The sequence below is a fragment of the Malus domestica genome, chromosome 10 (assembly GCF_042453785.1).
Source record: "Malus domestica chromosome 10, GDT2T_hap1".
NCBI lineage: Eukaryota > Viridiplantae > Streptophyta > Magnoliopsida > Rosales > Rosaceae > Malus > Malus domestica.
In genome coordinates, this window is record NC_091670.1 from 4,049,389 (window position 1) to 4,064,534 (window position 15,146).

At 37.2% G+C, this 15,146-nt stretch overlaps 1 protein-coding gene and 1 long non-coding RNA gene across 12 annotated transcripts; both read right to left on the reverse strand.

The window, feature by feature from the left end:
• Positions 1-5,310: 5,310 nt before the first annotated feature.
• Positions 5,311-10,694, reverse strand: LOC103433938 (uncharacterized). 11 transcript variants are annotated; one of them, XR_011572164.1, is made up of 8 exons: positions 10,270-10,692; positions 9,902-9,940; positions 9,288-9,350; positions 8,498-8,562; positions 7,962-8,358; positions 7,644-7,832; positions 7,315-7,368; positions 5,311-5,853 (listed from the first exon to the last, which is right to left on the reverse strand). It is a non-coding gene; the product is annotated as an uncharacterized lncRNA (long non-coding RNA). The 11 variants fall into 11 exon arrangements; XR_011572166.1 differs by having other exon boundaries at positions 7,962-8,116; positions 8,259-8,568; XR_011572161.1 differs by having other exon boundaries at positions 8,498-8,568; positions 10,270-10,691.
• A 360-nt stretch (positions 10,695-11,054) lies between these two features.
• Positions 11,055-11,583, reverse strand: LOC103444712 (pectinesterase inhibitor-like). Its single transcript, XM_008383665.4, has one exon. It carries the CDS (start codon positions 11,581-11,583, stop codon positions 11,056-11,058), a length of 528 nt encoding a protein of 175 aa, XP_008381887.1. The 3' UTR covers position 11,055.
• Between the last annotated feature and the right edge of the window lie 3,563 nt (positions 11,584-15,146).

A 15,146-nucleotide genomic window follows, 5' to 3' on the forward strand; every position in this document is an offset into this window, starting at 1 on the left:
GAAAATGGTGAAGTTTTGTTACTTTGGAAACTTGGCTACTAGCAAGACACCTCATTCGTCAACTCCCTCGACCGGAGACTTGGGGGACTCATACCATATGCTACTGCACCTTGATACTCGGAAGTTTCACGACCACTCAATGACTTGAATTTTTTCATGTCTCCATCCGAGAAGTTTTCCTCACTCGGGAAATTAAGGAAGCACTACCTCAACCTACATGCTTTACTCACAAAGATTCAACATACAAGATTCAACAAAAGGAAAAATTCAAAGAACTTAGTGAAGAAGGCCTTGGTGTATTTAACACAATACGTTGAAATGAAGCAAAGCTTGTTTATTGATATCTCCGATAAGTTACAAATATGTACATATACATGAATCAAACTAAACAAACAAGAGGGAGCCTTCACAAATGTTGCTCAGGAGAAGTCTCAACAGTCGGCAGAGTCCCAAAAAGAGGAGGCACGAGAGGGTGATTATTCGGAGCCTCAGTACTAGGCAGAACCCCAGAAGGAGGAGGCACCGAAGGTTGATCATTTGGAGCTTCATTACGCGGTACAACCCCAGAAGACGAATGCAATAAATGCCTTTAGAACAAACCCACAAGCCTTTGATAATCTAGTAAAATTTGACCATCAGATTCCTGCAGCTGGTCGAGCTTCCTCTTCATGTTTGTAGCATTGTCATGTGCGAGCCTATTCAACTGTTTATTCTCATGCTTGAGCCATCTGATCTCATGTTTGAGACTTATCACCTCAGCCACCAATGATTCAACTTGGCGGGTTCAAGCAAATAAGCGTTGGGCATATTAGACACAGAACCTGCACATTGAACACTGAGAGCTAGAGAATCCTTAACAGCCAACTCATCAGACCGTTTGGAAAATAGTCTGTTATCTTTGGAAGTGAGAAGGTTCCTGGCCACCACCGCAGTTGTCATATCATTCTTTATCACAGAGTCCCCAACGGTAAGAGGACCAGTAAGGGATATGAAAGATGGGCGCCATATGTTGTCTTGAGAGAGCATGGCTGCCACTTCACCAAAATTCAAGTCAAAACGACGGTCGGATGGGCCAGACATTCTCAGAAATGATGAAGGAGAAATGAAGTGCAATAAATCTCTGAAGTAAAGGGAAAATTCCTACAAGCAATAACTCTCTGAATGTACTTCTTACACACAATTGATGCCCTTATAAAAGAAAAGGCAATAGAGCCGTTGGTTCAAAAATCGAAGAGGCACCACTTTCCACACGCAACATCAGCTCCTCGGGTACCACATATAACTTTGCCAAAGATCTCTGACAAAGTTTAGACACATAAATTTTGAAGGTTAAACTACCCTACTATTACCCACAAGGGTAAAGGAACATCACCATTGCTTGATAACTAGAAAGTCCCAATGTGTGTCTACCTCCGTGCTCCGTGGGAAGGCAGACTAGCAAAAATGCCCAACCTTTACTCACATTCGAGAAAACACTCCCAACAAGATTGCTTGCTCAAAAATCGAAGAGGTATCGCCCTCCGAATCTCAAGAGCCAGACTCCCAACAGGTTTCTCAAAAATCGAAGAGACACTGCTCTCTAAATCTCAAGAGTCAGACTCCCAACATGATTGCTTTCTTAAAAATCCAAGAGGCACCACTCTCCGAATCTCGAGAGCCAGACTCCTAACAGGATTATGTGCTCAAAAATCGAAGAAGCACAGCCCTCCGAATCTCGAGAGCCAGACTCCCAACAGGATTACTTTCTCAAAAATCGAAGAGACATTGCTCTCCGAATCTCAAGAGTCAGACTCCCAACAGGATTGCTTTCTCAAAAAATCGAAGAGGCACCGTTCTCTGAATCTCGAGAGCCAGATCTCCGACATGATTGCTTGTTCGAAAACCAAAGAGGCACCGCTCTCTGAACTTCGAGAGCCAGATTTCCTTGGATAAAGCTTGTCTGTAATCTTCACACGCAACATCAACTTTCCAGATACCACATACCACTTTTTCAAAGTGCTTTGACAAAGTTAAAACACGTGAAGCTTGCAGCTCCCACTACATTGATATGACCAAGAAGGGTAAAGGAATAGCACTACTACTTGTTGTTAGAGAGACTCCTATATATGTCGACCTCCATCCTCCACAGCCAGGTAGACCTGCAAATAAAAAAAATGCTCAACTTTTCTTCACATCCGAGAGGGCACTCTGAGCAGTCTCTCGAAATACTCAGCTTCTTTTCCTCCCAATAATATCTCTGCAAACAAGCCATACCAAAGCAAAAGTATCTCATATTATCAAGGTTAAAAGCAAGAGTATCCCATATCATGCTTTTTCCTTGTTTTATCCTTTGGCCTTGTTCTTACCTGTAAGACAAAGAGAAAGAGAACAATTAGTCAGCATTTGAAATCAAGCTTCCAGTCAAGAACTGACTTCCTAGAACCCCTTGCCTAATTACTTACCTGGCATTACTCTCGAGTACTCATCTTCAACATTTTATGCTTCCAGATAAGATACCACATCTACTTGAGGAACAAATAGGGCAAGTGAGAAGGATACAAGGAAACATGTGGAGACAAGCGTAACAGAACAAGTGCCGATACATCCACTACTTTGTCAACAACAAAAGTATCCCATATCATTAGGGTTGAACGTACTCTAGATTTGATGGACTTATTTTGACCCTCAAATTCTTGAGTCGGCCTTATACTCTGAAGGAAACCAAAAAACCCTTCAGCCCAGTTCAAGAATAAGCTTGTGGAAAGTTACTTCTTCAAAAGTAAAAGTATCTCATATCATCTCTTCTTTATTTGCTTCTCCTTATCCTTGTTGCTGTTTACGACACAAGGAGAAGGAGAACAATCAACTGGAAGCCGAAGTCGAACCTCCGATCCAGGTTGCTTGCTTGGAAGTCTGATTGTTTACCTTGTCTGTTACCTCATTTGGCAAATCTCCTAGCTCGGCGACTTGGGGGACTCCTACTTTAGGGTTTGTATCGCACTTGACCAAGCCTGAAACTACAAGTAAGCTTCAAGTGAAATTGATACATTACCTTGTGTATCTTCATCAGTTAAAGATACCACCACTGGATGGAGCAAAAGTACTTCCAGAGAAGATGCGACATCTACATATGAGACAGATAAGGCAAGTGAAAATGATACCACACTTCGGTACTTAGAAGTTTCGTGATTACTCAATAGCTTGGATCTTGCAAGTCCCCAACTGAGGAGCTTCCCTTACTCGGGAACTTAGGGGAGCACTGTTTGTACCATACTTGACCAATCCCGAAACTACTGAGCACTGGTCAACGTTATACCGTCAAGGACCCAGAAGAGTTTTCCCTCCAACCAGGAGGCCAATCACAGCATGACACGTGTCGACATCAGAAGCTAATCATAGCGCGACACATGTCAACATCAGAAGTCAATCACAACACGACACGTGTCAATGTCAGAATGAAACTAGAAACTCTATTCTATAAATAGAGATCATTCTCTCACAATATTTCCGAATGTCATTTGTACTAAATCATTCACTAGTACTCACTAAATGAGAGTTTGAACCTATATACTTATGTAAACCCTTCACAATTAATGAGAACTCCTTTACTCCGTGGACGTTGCCAATCTGGGTGAACCACGTATATCTTATGTTTGCTTCCCTGTCTCTATCCATTTACTTACTTATCCACACTAGTGATCGGAGCAATCTAGCGAATGTCACAAACTTAACATTTTCTGTTGTACCAAAATCTTCGCTGATTTTGTGCATCAACAGGTATTGTTCCGACAAGTATAGGAAATGCCTTACACATTAACTCCATTTACATTGGTTGGGGGGGGGGTCTTCAATTTAATCTTTTTCTTTTCCATTGAAACCTTTAAAATTATTATTTTATTAATTATTCTCTCTTATCACTGCTTAAATTTCTTTATAGCTTATTTGATATAATTTGAATATATTGATGAGAGAAATAATATAAAGTTTAAGGGCGTGTTTACTAATCCGTAATCAGATTGAGATGAATTGGATTGAGGAGGAATTGGAATGAGGTGGAATCAGAATCAGATTTATGTTGAAGTTGTTTACTAAAACTGTCTGGAATCGAAGCAGTAATGATGCTGAGTCCATATAAGTTGTTTACTAATTCACTTGCATCGGAATAAAAATCAATATGATTACTAAAATACCCTTGTTCTATTTTGTTTTATTTCATCCATATATTTATTTTTAATAACATTTTAATTTGTTTTATTTCAAGCCTTTATTCCAAAAAATTAAAATTGTATACAAATTTATTGAATTACCAATATTAAAATATTAAACAATTTAATAATGCTCTTATTCAAACCCAGCTGAATAGAAGTATAGAACACTTATCCTCTCTCTGCAAGTCTGCGTACCATTCCTCTCCTGACCCTCACCTCCACCTTCCCCATGCACCCTACCCCATAGCCACCACCTCTTCTACTTGCGAAGTATTTCATGATTTATGGGTTTGTTGAGTGATTGTTTCCACATATTTGTGGGTTTGGATTTGAATTATTTAATTTTTTGGGATTTTGAATCCGATTTGCGAGATACATGGCTGGGGTTCTTAAGCTGGTGGGATGGGAAGTGAAGCACGATCGCACAGGGAGGTGGCAACTGGAAAGTGATGCGCAGACACATGAAGGCAGGGTGCGCAAGGAGTGGTGGGATGTTGGGTTGAGTGGTAGACTTGAAATTTTAGAAATAATGAGAGGGTCATAACAGGTATAAAAAATACATTCCTAATTCCCTCACTCACCCAGAATCCAAATATCTCATCCATCTAAGGAGTCCAATTCCTCCAATTTGGGGAGTTGGATTCCTAATTTCCGTGTGGGTCCCACGATTCTTTTGATTCCCTCAGGTTTGGTAACGCTTCAATACTCCGTAATCGGAATTCAACTCCTTATTTTGATTCTGATTACGAGTACGTAAACACGCCACAAGTGAGCACAAACCTCTGAAGGAATTAATTAGCGCCAAGGTCAAATAATCTCCAACGTATTCAGGTAACCCAATACATTTGAAGATAACAGAACAGTCCTTAAGCGAGTAGCCATATTACAACATACTTCATAAAGACTCCCTTTAAGCAAGTAATGGTGGACTAGCCTTTCTGCACGCACTAATGCGCGTGCAAAAGGCATTTTTTTCATCACAGTGCGCTACGCACGACTTACACATTTTAGATGTATTTATATGCAAGGATTTGTTCAATGTATAGAAACATAAAATAAAGACTATTATCATCTCTAATAATAGAGGCAGTAATTTAAAGTATTTATCTAGAACGAAAGGCAATGATAATGTAAAATAACTATTCATTCAATCTTAATGGATGTGGCTTAATAATTTGTACAAAAATATTCATACAACGTATGGATTTACAAACATATAATTAATAGAGACAAAAAAAATAAGAAATCATAGTTACTCGCCGATGTTGGTCCTATGTCATCTTGGTTTACTTTCGTTTGATTTTGTACTATATTTATTGAGTTCAATCGGGGTTTGATAATTGGCACATCGTCGCATTGAAATTCGAGCCCACTATGATGAATTCATAGATTGTCATCTTTGCCTTTGTTGATTGCTCCTACGATACCTTTGGTTTGACTGTTGAGAATTGTGAACATTTGTTTGTTCGAAGTGAACTCCTTCATTGCCGACCAACATTGAGAAATTGCCAAAAAGAATGAATTTTATTTTATTTTTGAAAAAGAAGAACAAATAAATCATCTCTACATAAGAGGAATAATGTAGATAAGGTAAGAACTTCTAATATATTGGTTCTATCAATTCCCTCCATACTTGATATGTTGAAGTCCTCTGGAAATCTTAAAACTGAAATTTCAATTTGATGATTCTTAATAAAAGTAAAATTGGAGAAAAATAGGGAACCATAGCATTGAAATTCAATAATGGAAAATGATGTTTGCACAAATTAGATCATAGTTAAAAGCAAGGAATTAAATATCGATATTATCGGCGAAATATCGCCGATAATATCGTTTTTTTCCAACAGCGATATTTTCAGAGTATTCCAATTGATTATCGTGATAATATCGCGATATTATCAATAATATCGATAATATCGCTCTCTCTCTCCGTCGTCGGAACGGCAACCGAGCTCCGTCGTCGCAGCTGCCAAGATCTGCGCCTCTCACAGGTGGTGATGGTGCTCGCCGGAGTGTGCGCCACGATGGAGGTCACGGTGTCATCCGCCATTCTCACAGAGGCTGGAGAGAGAAGACTGATGATGTGTGATGATGGTGGTGTCGTCCTCGAGCTGCTCGAGTCGAGCAGATGGTGCTGCTGCTGTGTGTGTGTGGTCACGGCAAGAGAGGGAGAGAGGTAAGAGGATTTTGAGAGAAAGAAAGAGAGACAGTGCAGAGAAGAGAGAGAGAGAGTCGAAGTGAGAGAGAAGGAAATGGCTTGGTCCCTGATGTGGATTTGCACTTTGAAGTGTGTATGTGCGTGTGTGCGTGTAAAAGTGTGTGTCTGTGCGTGTGTGTGTGTGGAAAGGAAAGAAATAATAGAAAATGAGGGAGTGGGGTGTGTTTGTGTGTGTGTGTGTGTGGAAAGGAAAGAAATAATAGAAAATGAGGGAGGTAGTACATCCCACGTGAAGAAGGAAGAAAGGTAGTAGAGATTTGATGGGTGCGGCAGTATGTCAGAATTAGGGTAGATTTAAAAACTAAAATATGAGTTTTACTTGAAAGTTGTAGTAAATCATTATATATAAATGATTATGGTGTGTTTAATTTTTTTTTTCATTAATTACTATATATTTTATTTACTCACAGTGTTTGCCAGCTCGCTGTATAATCAACTTAAATCAGTTAAATCCATCATGTAATGCATTTTCTTCCAATTTTTTGTGATAAACTAATAGATAATTGACTAAATAAACATCCTGCAAAGTTTCAATAAAAATTTCCAAGTTTTTCTTACAATTTCCGTGGTTTCCATGTAATTTTTATCGATATCGATATTATCCCGATATTTCCATCGATATTTCCGTGTTTTCGGACTACCGATATTTCTGATATTACCGATATTTTCTTCCTTGGTTAAAAGACTCATGAAATGTACACTATTGAATTGACAGAACACAGACTAACACAAACTAATAGAAGGGAGCCAAACATATACCACCATAACCAAAATTAAGACAATAGGCATTAAAAAGTGATGTCTTTGACGACATTCAAAGTAAATATTAAACATGCTATGCGATTGTCTACCATCTAACAAGATTAAGAATGGATAGGGAAATACTTAGTAATGAAATGAGGGAAATACCTTAGTAATGCAGTAATTCTGTTTGTACTTCTGTTTGAATAATCCACCAATTCACTGCACCAAAGCATATTTAACCAAAAAGAAATGAGGAGAACATAGACAGGGAATTGATTTTAGTAATGCAAACCACTAAATGAAACACATATACCCACTACCGATTAATAGTCCAAGTCTGTAAACCCTATTTAAGCTTGCCAAAATGAAACTCAAAATGAATTATGGTAAGTAAACATATATGCATGTCCAAGTTTGTAATCCCTATTTAAGCTTGACAGGACCAAAACGATTTGAGGTTGAGAAGTATTTTTACTTTTAACAGTGATACACACCTTTAATCGCTGAAAATGGTGGAATGGAAACCTGGGAGAGGGAATGAGAAAAGAATTTGATAGAATATCGGGGTAGTTGTGGGAGGTTACTGGGAAATAGCTAAACACTACGTCTCCTTTTACACAAAAACTCCCTAGACCAAGAAGCAGTTCCAGAGGGAAGCAGTTCAACAGCAGTCGCTGCAATACCTATGCCAATGAAAAATACAGAAATTGCAGACTAGATGAACAAAATTTACGTACAGAATATGGGCAAAATAGATAAAAATAAAAAATGCATAAGTAACTTAAAAACTGCACATAAACAGAAAACTTTACCTGCTGCTGTTAGGTATTCCTCCCATTTGCAGATCCGATTGAGCTAATTTTCCGGAGCTTACCCAATGTGAATCACAGGCACCCAAGAGAAAGCAAACAATGAGAGGCGCAAGCATATTTGCAGAGCACTTAGATTCTTTTCTATCAAACCCATTCTTCAGAAACCATTTAAAGAAAGGGTGGTTGGTAAATTTCAGTTCTTACATATCACATCCCTTTTCATAACACACCAATCCCTGGAAATGGTGGAAATTTTAAAAAATGCATAAGTAACTGCACATTAAAAGAAAACTTTACATGCTGCTGTTAGGTATTCCTCCCATTTGCAGATCCGATTGAGCTAATTTTCCTGAGCTTCAACCACGGACCCATTCATGAATCCCTAAATTTACCCAATCTTAACAACATGAAGAATTTAGTACAAATATTTAACCGAGCAGTAAACTTTGAAAGCAAAAAGAGTTACGAAAACAAATAGAAAACAGAATGGTTAAACATACAACAAAACATGGAAGAGAAACAAAAGAGAATAAGACCATTTTAAGTCAATACGTATGTTGTAAGTCTTTGCTTCTTAGTATCCTCTTAGCTCTTGTGAACTCTGTTTCTGCAAAGTAATTTAGTAATCAAACTTTCAGCAATACAACTGAAGTTTGAAATTTAAAACAATTAAGTAATGATCATTAAATGAAACCTAACACTAATACTCTAAAAGTTTCGTGATAGGCCCTAAATCAAAGAAATAACGCTTTAAATTGATTAAAATGGCTAGCACACCTTAAAATCAAATAAAATCTAACCATTTGTTTTATACTACTGCTTCAAAACTACAGTTCTTGTCTTCAGTAGCCTCACATATTCGTCACCGGGGTGTTTTATTTTATTTTATTTTATTTTATTTTTTGGGACATTTCAGCACCTAAATGCAATGACATTACCAAAGTCTATAACTGTAGAAATTAAGAAAATAGCATAATTAACATTCTACAATCATTTCATAAACTGTCAGTTTCATCAAAAGTCTGGTACCAAGAAACCAAGTGCAATACAATCGAATGTAATACTCAGATAAACAAAAGAGAGACCAACGTCCCTCCACCAACTACCCATTACAAAATATGCATAAAAAAAAAAAAGATGATGATCAAAGATCCAAGCAACAAATGAGAAAATTTTCGAGCAGTGCAACCATGTAAATGAAGAAGGAAAAAGATAAAAATACAGAAAATGCAGACTAAATGAACAAAATTGATGTACAGAATATGGGCAAAAGAGATAAAAATAAAGAATGCATACTAAAAACTGCACATAAAAAGAAAACTTCACCTGCTGCTGTTAGGTATTCCTCCCATTTGCAGATCCGATTGAGCTAATTTTCCGGAGCTTACCCTATGTGAATCACAGGCACCCAAGAGAAAGCAAACAATGAGCAGGAAAATAAACTTATTGGCAGAGAACATAAAAATGAAAATTTCTACTAAATTAATTAAAATAACTTAATGTGCAGGAAAATAAACTCATTGGCAGAAAGAACATAAAAATGAAAATCTCTAATAAATTAATTAAAATAAACTAATGTGTAGGATGAACATAAATAACATTTTGAATTAAACTAAAGAGATACAAACCAATAATAGTAAGATTGACAGGAGCAAAAAGATTGAGAGTTAAGAAGCTGTACCAAGGAAGACTCTTTGAAAATAAAAGATTAAGATAAATATGTTTTTCACTCTTGATTTTTCAATTAATATTTAAGCTTGACATAGGTTCTGAATTGAATTGGTGATGGTAAAAATGGAAAATCAAGACATCAATACCTGCTCGAATTTTTCAGAGCTTCCACTTTGTAGTCCCAGTCCTTATTCACAAATTTGCAAGGAACAAAGAAAATGAAAAGAGTGAAAAATCAAAACTGGATTGGTGGTGTAAAAATTAAGTACCTGAGCAAGTTGCAATTTTTTTGGGTGCCCTCTCCCTCTCTGCTTGATAGAAAGAAATAATCAGTAGGGATGCATAAAACACAAATATTCTAACAAACCACATTGCACATCCAAATAGACTAAGGAATCAACATATTGAAATTGAATTAGAAATAGCTCTGTAGATGCCCAAATTAACAACAACAAAACAACCTAAAATTAAACCCTAGAGAAAGCAATGAAGATGCAGAGGATTTGCATGCACCCAAGAGAAAGCAAACAATGAGAGGCGCAATCATATTTGCAGAGCAATTAGATTCATTTCTAATTAACGACAGGAAAAAAATCCATAAATAAACCCTAGTTTTTTAAATTGGGAAGTTGGGTACCTGGAGAAGATGGCAATGAAGGCGGCGGCAGCGTAGGTGGAGGAACACGGCCAGGAGATGGGCTCCTGAAGGTGGGCGTTCGGGATCGAAGGTGTGAAGAAGGATGGGTTCCAACTTCCAAGATGCGTCCCGGAGTCTGGTTCCGAAGATTGGGCTCTTTTGGATGATTCATCTGTGTGTAGCGGTGGTATGTGGGTAGTTATTGTTTAACCTTCAACTGAACTCAGATCGTGGGAACCGTAAAACTCTCCGGTTTCGACTGATAACTGAACTGGCAACTGTACTCTTTTTCACTTTCCTCCCCTCCCACGTTCCAAATTCCGTAGTTAATGTTTTTACCTTTCTATCCCTTATCAAAATTCTGTATAATCAAAATTCTGTATAATTTATTGCATGACTTAAGTTTTTTTGTTTCAATGGCTTTTGCGTTCAGTTATTTTTTGTGAATCCTTAAGACACCAAATTTTCTTTCTGTCTTTCTAATATTAAAGATTAAAGATTAAAGATTAGAGTTGCTCCTCGCAACACTATTACATACTAGTTAACTTTGTGCGTCTGATTCCACCACTCATAATTTAAAAAAAAAAAAAGTGCTTTGTACAGTACAATCGGAAAACAATTGGTTTGCTAACAAAGTTTATAATATTGGAACTATGTATTATGCATATGAATTGACGTGAGGAATGTAAGGAGAAACCATCCCTTGTTGCTAAAATCAATAAGAAAGAAAAACTTGTATTAGAAGAAATTCTAATTTTTTATTAGAGTAGATCCACAAATAGATAGTCAATCAATCTGACCAGTGATTACATCCCCAATACTACTATATAACAGTACAACATGGTTTCTAGCAGATAATTCAGGATATTTAACTCCTTTAGAACTTAAGGCAGTTTCGCAGTTACCCGCATCATCGCCCGCAATTTTGACATCATAGTTGGCCGTCAAAGGATCCTCGTATATCTCAACTTTGGCGCTTTGGAATGAAGCCACCACTAACTCGTATGAAGAAGCACATTGTTTAATAGGCTCCGTCGGATCACTCTTGAGCAAATTGTTGATGAATGCTTGGCTATCTTTTGCATTCCCTATGGCTAGGTCGAGGGCGACTTGAGCAAGAAGTATGTAAGTGGATGCCGATTTTACTCGAGGATCAGAGTGCAGAACTTCCATGCACTCAGTATTATTTATGGATTTTTGGCATACACCATCGACCAATTGGGCTGATGCATTGGCTGGTGAAGGAGAAGAGAGGAAGAAAAACAAATAACCAGCAAAGAATAATGTTAACGCATAACCAAGAGGGGACTCCATTGTAGGAAATTTGTAATTTGAAAGGTTAATATGATTTTTTTTTTCATAAAAAGGTTGATATGATTGTGCTATATATAATAGTGAGATATGGCTATAGGGTTTCATAAGAGTCTTATTTTAGGTTTTATATTAATGAGATACGATTACGATTCATAAAATGCGTGCAATCTGACGACCAATTCATGCCAGTTTTGGAAAATTGAGATCATGATTCACTTAATAATAAGAATCGAAATGTCATTTAGTATTACGGTCTAGTGATATTTCTTTCCATTTATAAGTGAGAAGTCTTAGATTCGATTATCGTGTGAATTTGAACTACATTATTATTAGCCCATTGTGAGGCTTAGCCTACATTTTCTGTTCTAGTGTAAATAATATCGTTTGTTAAAATAAATAATAAATAATAAAAATAATAAGGATCGAAACAGACTGTCCTTCTCTTATGTCTATGTCCACTAAGTCCATAGGGCAATTCTTCAATAATCTCACTCACAAACTCGACTACTTTAATCTTCTCTATAAGGAAATAAATCAAATCACATTTTTGTCCATATGACAATAAAACCTTGACGAATTCAAATCAAATCCTAACTAAATCAAATCTTTAAAATACTTTCCTTTATATTTTCCAACACCACCTCAAACTCATGATAAGAAGGAATCAAATCTAATTTGCAACTCGTTCCACTCCACCAAAATCTCACCATGATCCCTTCCACTCTTACACAAATTCACAGAAATTTTGAAGCATGACATAACATGAACCCTTCCCACTTCCTTGCACAGATTCACAGAAATTTTGAAGCATGACATAACATGATCCCTTCCTCTTCCTGTACACAAATTGACAGGAATTTTGAAGGATGCATAACATGATCCCTTCCACTTCCTTTACGCAAATTGACAGGAATTTTGAAGCATGACATAGCACAAATTGACATAACTGACGCCACTGAACGAATCAACCCTCCCTGTTGAAGATAAATATCACCACATCCCTTTCTGTTGGAGGTAAATTGTTTTAAGTTTTAGAGAGATAGAATTGGCCCGCTACTAATAACAACGATAGCATCCACTTAATCATCTATGTAATCATTTAGTGTAGTGCTTTTATGCAAAAGGCATCGGTTCAGTTATAAGTTAAACTATTTGATAGAAGTCGTGATTTGTTTTGTGGGATGGCCGATGTGAAATTTTTTTAAAGTTTCAGAGCGACGAGGCCGCGGTCCACTATTAATAGAAATGGTATTGATCCCACTTATTCACCCATGCAATCAATCAATGTGGATTTTTATGCAAAAGGCCTTGATTCAATTAGAAGTTGAACTCATTATTGCTAGCCCATTATGAGGTTTAGTCCACTCCCCCACCCCTTAGTGTAGATAATATTATTTGTTCAAAAAAAAAAATTAGAAGTTGAACAATATGATATAAGTTGTTATATGTTTTTTGATGGCTGATGTGTGACTTTTTGCTTTATTCAACATGCCGCTTATATCGAACCACTTTGGAGTGGGCCACAAGCAAAGCTACATTGGTCATGTTTGTAAATGAACACAATTTTTATGGTCCAAATTTGAAAACCTGCTTTGATACCATGTTAAATTTTTAGAGCAACAAGGGTCCAATTTTGAAAACCCACTTTGGTACCATGCTAAAGTTTTAGAGAGACGGGATATGATCTAGCACTAATAGCATCAAATTTATCCCACTTAATTACCTGTGCAATAAATATATGTGAAATTTTTATGCAAAAAACCCCTATAAAATAAGAAGTTTGATGTGACATATGCCCTTATCAATATTGTGATTGTGTAAATCCTAAGTAGAGATAGATTAGGAATCATTTGGGATCTAGAAGATCTTTCCTAATAGACTTTGTATTGCTTGAAGAGCAAGTTTCTCTCCTCCTTATTACTATAAATAAAGGCACAAAGACTAGGGAATTAACACACAATTCCTCAAGCCTATTCTCCACTCTCTTTCTCTCTATGCTGCTGGCTCTCCTTCCCCTATCAGTTAAATATAGGCCATAACACGTTATCAGCACGATCTTCACGTTGTGCTAAAGAGAATTTATTCGTCTTCAATCAGGGGAGTATTACGTTTCAAGTATTTTTAATTGATTAAATTTTGATTTTATTGAATTCATATACTTTTATTGATCCAATTTTTTTTCTTATGTTGAACATTATATAAGCTTGAAGATGAAAGCCGAAATTGAAGAAAGAATTTCTACAAACCCGATCATCCATGTTCTTCTAAAACAACAGTTTTTATCTCGATATTTTTTTCAGCCTTGATTGCATGAACCTTCATCATAATGCATGACCCAATTTTACGTTTTACGAATTTTAGATTCTACATAAATTGTTTATGCATTATATCCATAATATTGCTATTATGTGAATTGAATATGCGAGAATAAAGAAGAAAAAAAGAAAGGAAAAAGGATGTTGAAACCCTAGAATTCGTATTGGGCTTGAAAAACCTAGTTTGTCTTTAACTATGCCCAACCTTCATATGGCCAACCTGCAGCTTGTGTCGAGCCACTAACGGAGCCAAGCCACTAATGGAGCCAAGCCGGCTCCAATTTGAGCCACCACCCCTAGACGCACAGAGCCCAGTTCGAAGCAACATCAGCAAGGATGCCATGTCCCTCGATCTGAAATATTGAGACCTTCATAGCAAACAGCTATGGCGATGGTGATCCCCCCCTCACGATGATGACCTGAAGTCGTCACAGTGGTGAATGATGACGATTAGATGTTGTCCGATCTCTTCCTTGAGATTAAGGTTTCGAGATTTCTTCGAATTCTCAATGGAATTTAAAGTTTTTAATCCTCCAAAATGGTTTGGAACGCTATCCCGTCGTAACTCTGACATAATCTACTTGGAAATCGCCGCCACCTGCAGCGCCATGCCTTGTTTCATCAACGGCAGCACACCCAGCCTTCGTTGGGGTGTCCTCAACCCGACCCAAGACCTGCATAGGCCTCTATGTTTGTGCTCAGCTGACTACAACCCTAGCCCACAACTTGGGTCTGGGGCTTGGTTCCCATTTTTTTTGGGCCCTTAATTCTTTGGGCCAGGTCTTGACAGCATACCCAACAAAAAAAAAAAGTGGCAGTAAGCCTAGTTTGGCTTTCCTACCCGTTTGGGCTTTTTCCAGCCCACTTACTTTCTCCTAGTTGACTTGTAGTCCAATCTATGTGTGAGAAAACCATTTTTCTTTCTAGGCCTATTTATTTTAGCCCATATGAAACCTTAAGCCCTATTATCGAAATTTAGTTTTCACTTTTTCTTTCTTAACCCATACTTGGGTCTGAGTTCTATTAAACTAACTCTTCTCGCTGGCCCACAACCTAGCCAATTAAAATAATATTTTTGGAATTGAAGCTCCATACTTTTAGTGTCGTTTCCCTAAACTTTCACACAAAGGGTCCCAAAGCTACCCACTATAATATATTTGTTTTCTCTTGCTTTATATATTTTTGTCTTGTATATATTGCGTTTGTTTGTAGGTTTTATGAACCTAAAGTTCATAATTCTGAACCCCA

What these genes read in the sequence shown, in the direction of transcription:
- LOC103444712 (XM_008383665.4), bottom strand. Translation starts at nt 11,583, where the DNA reads ATGGAGTCCCCTCTTGGTTATGCGTTAACATTATTCTTTGCTGGTTAT.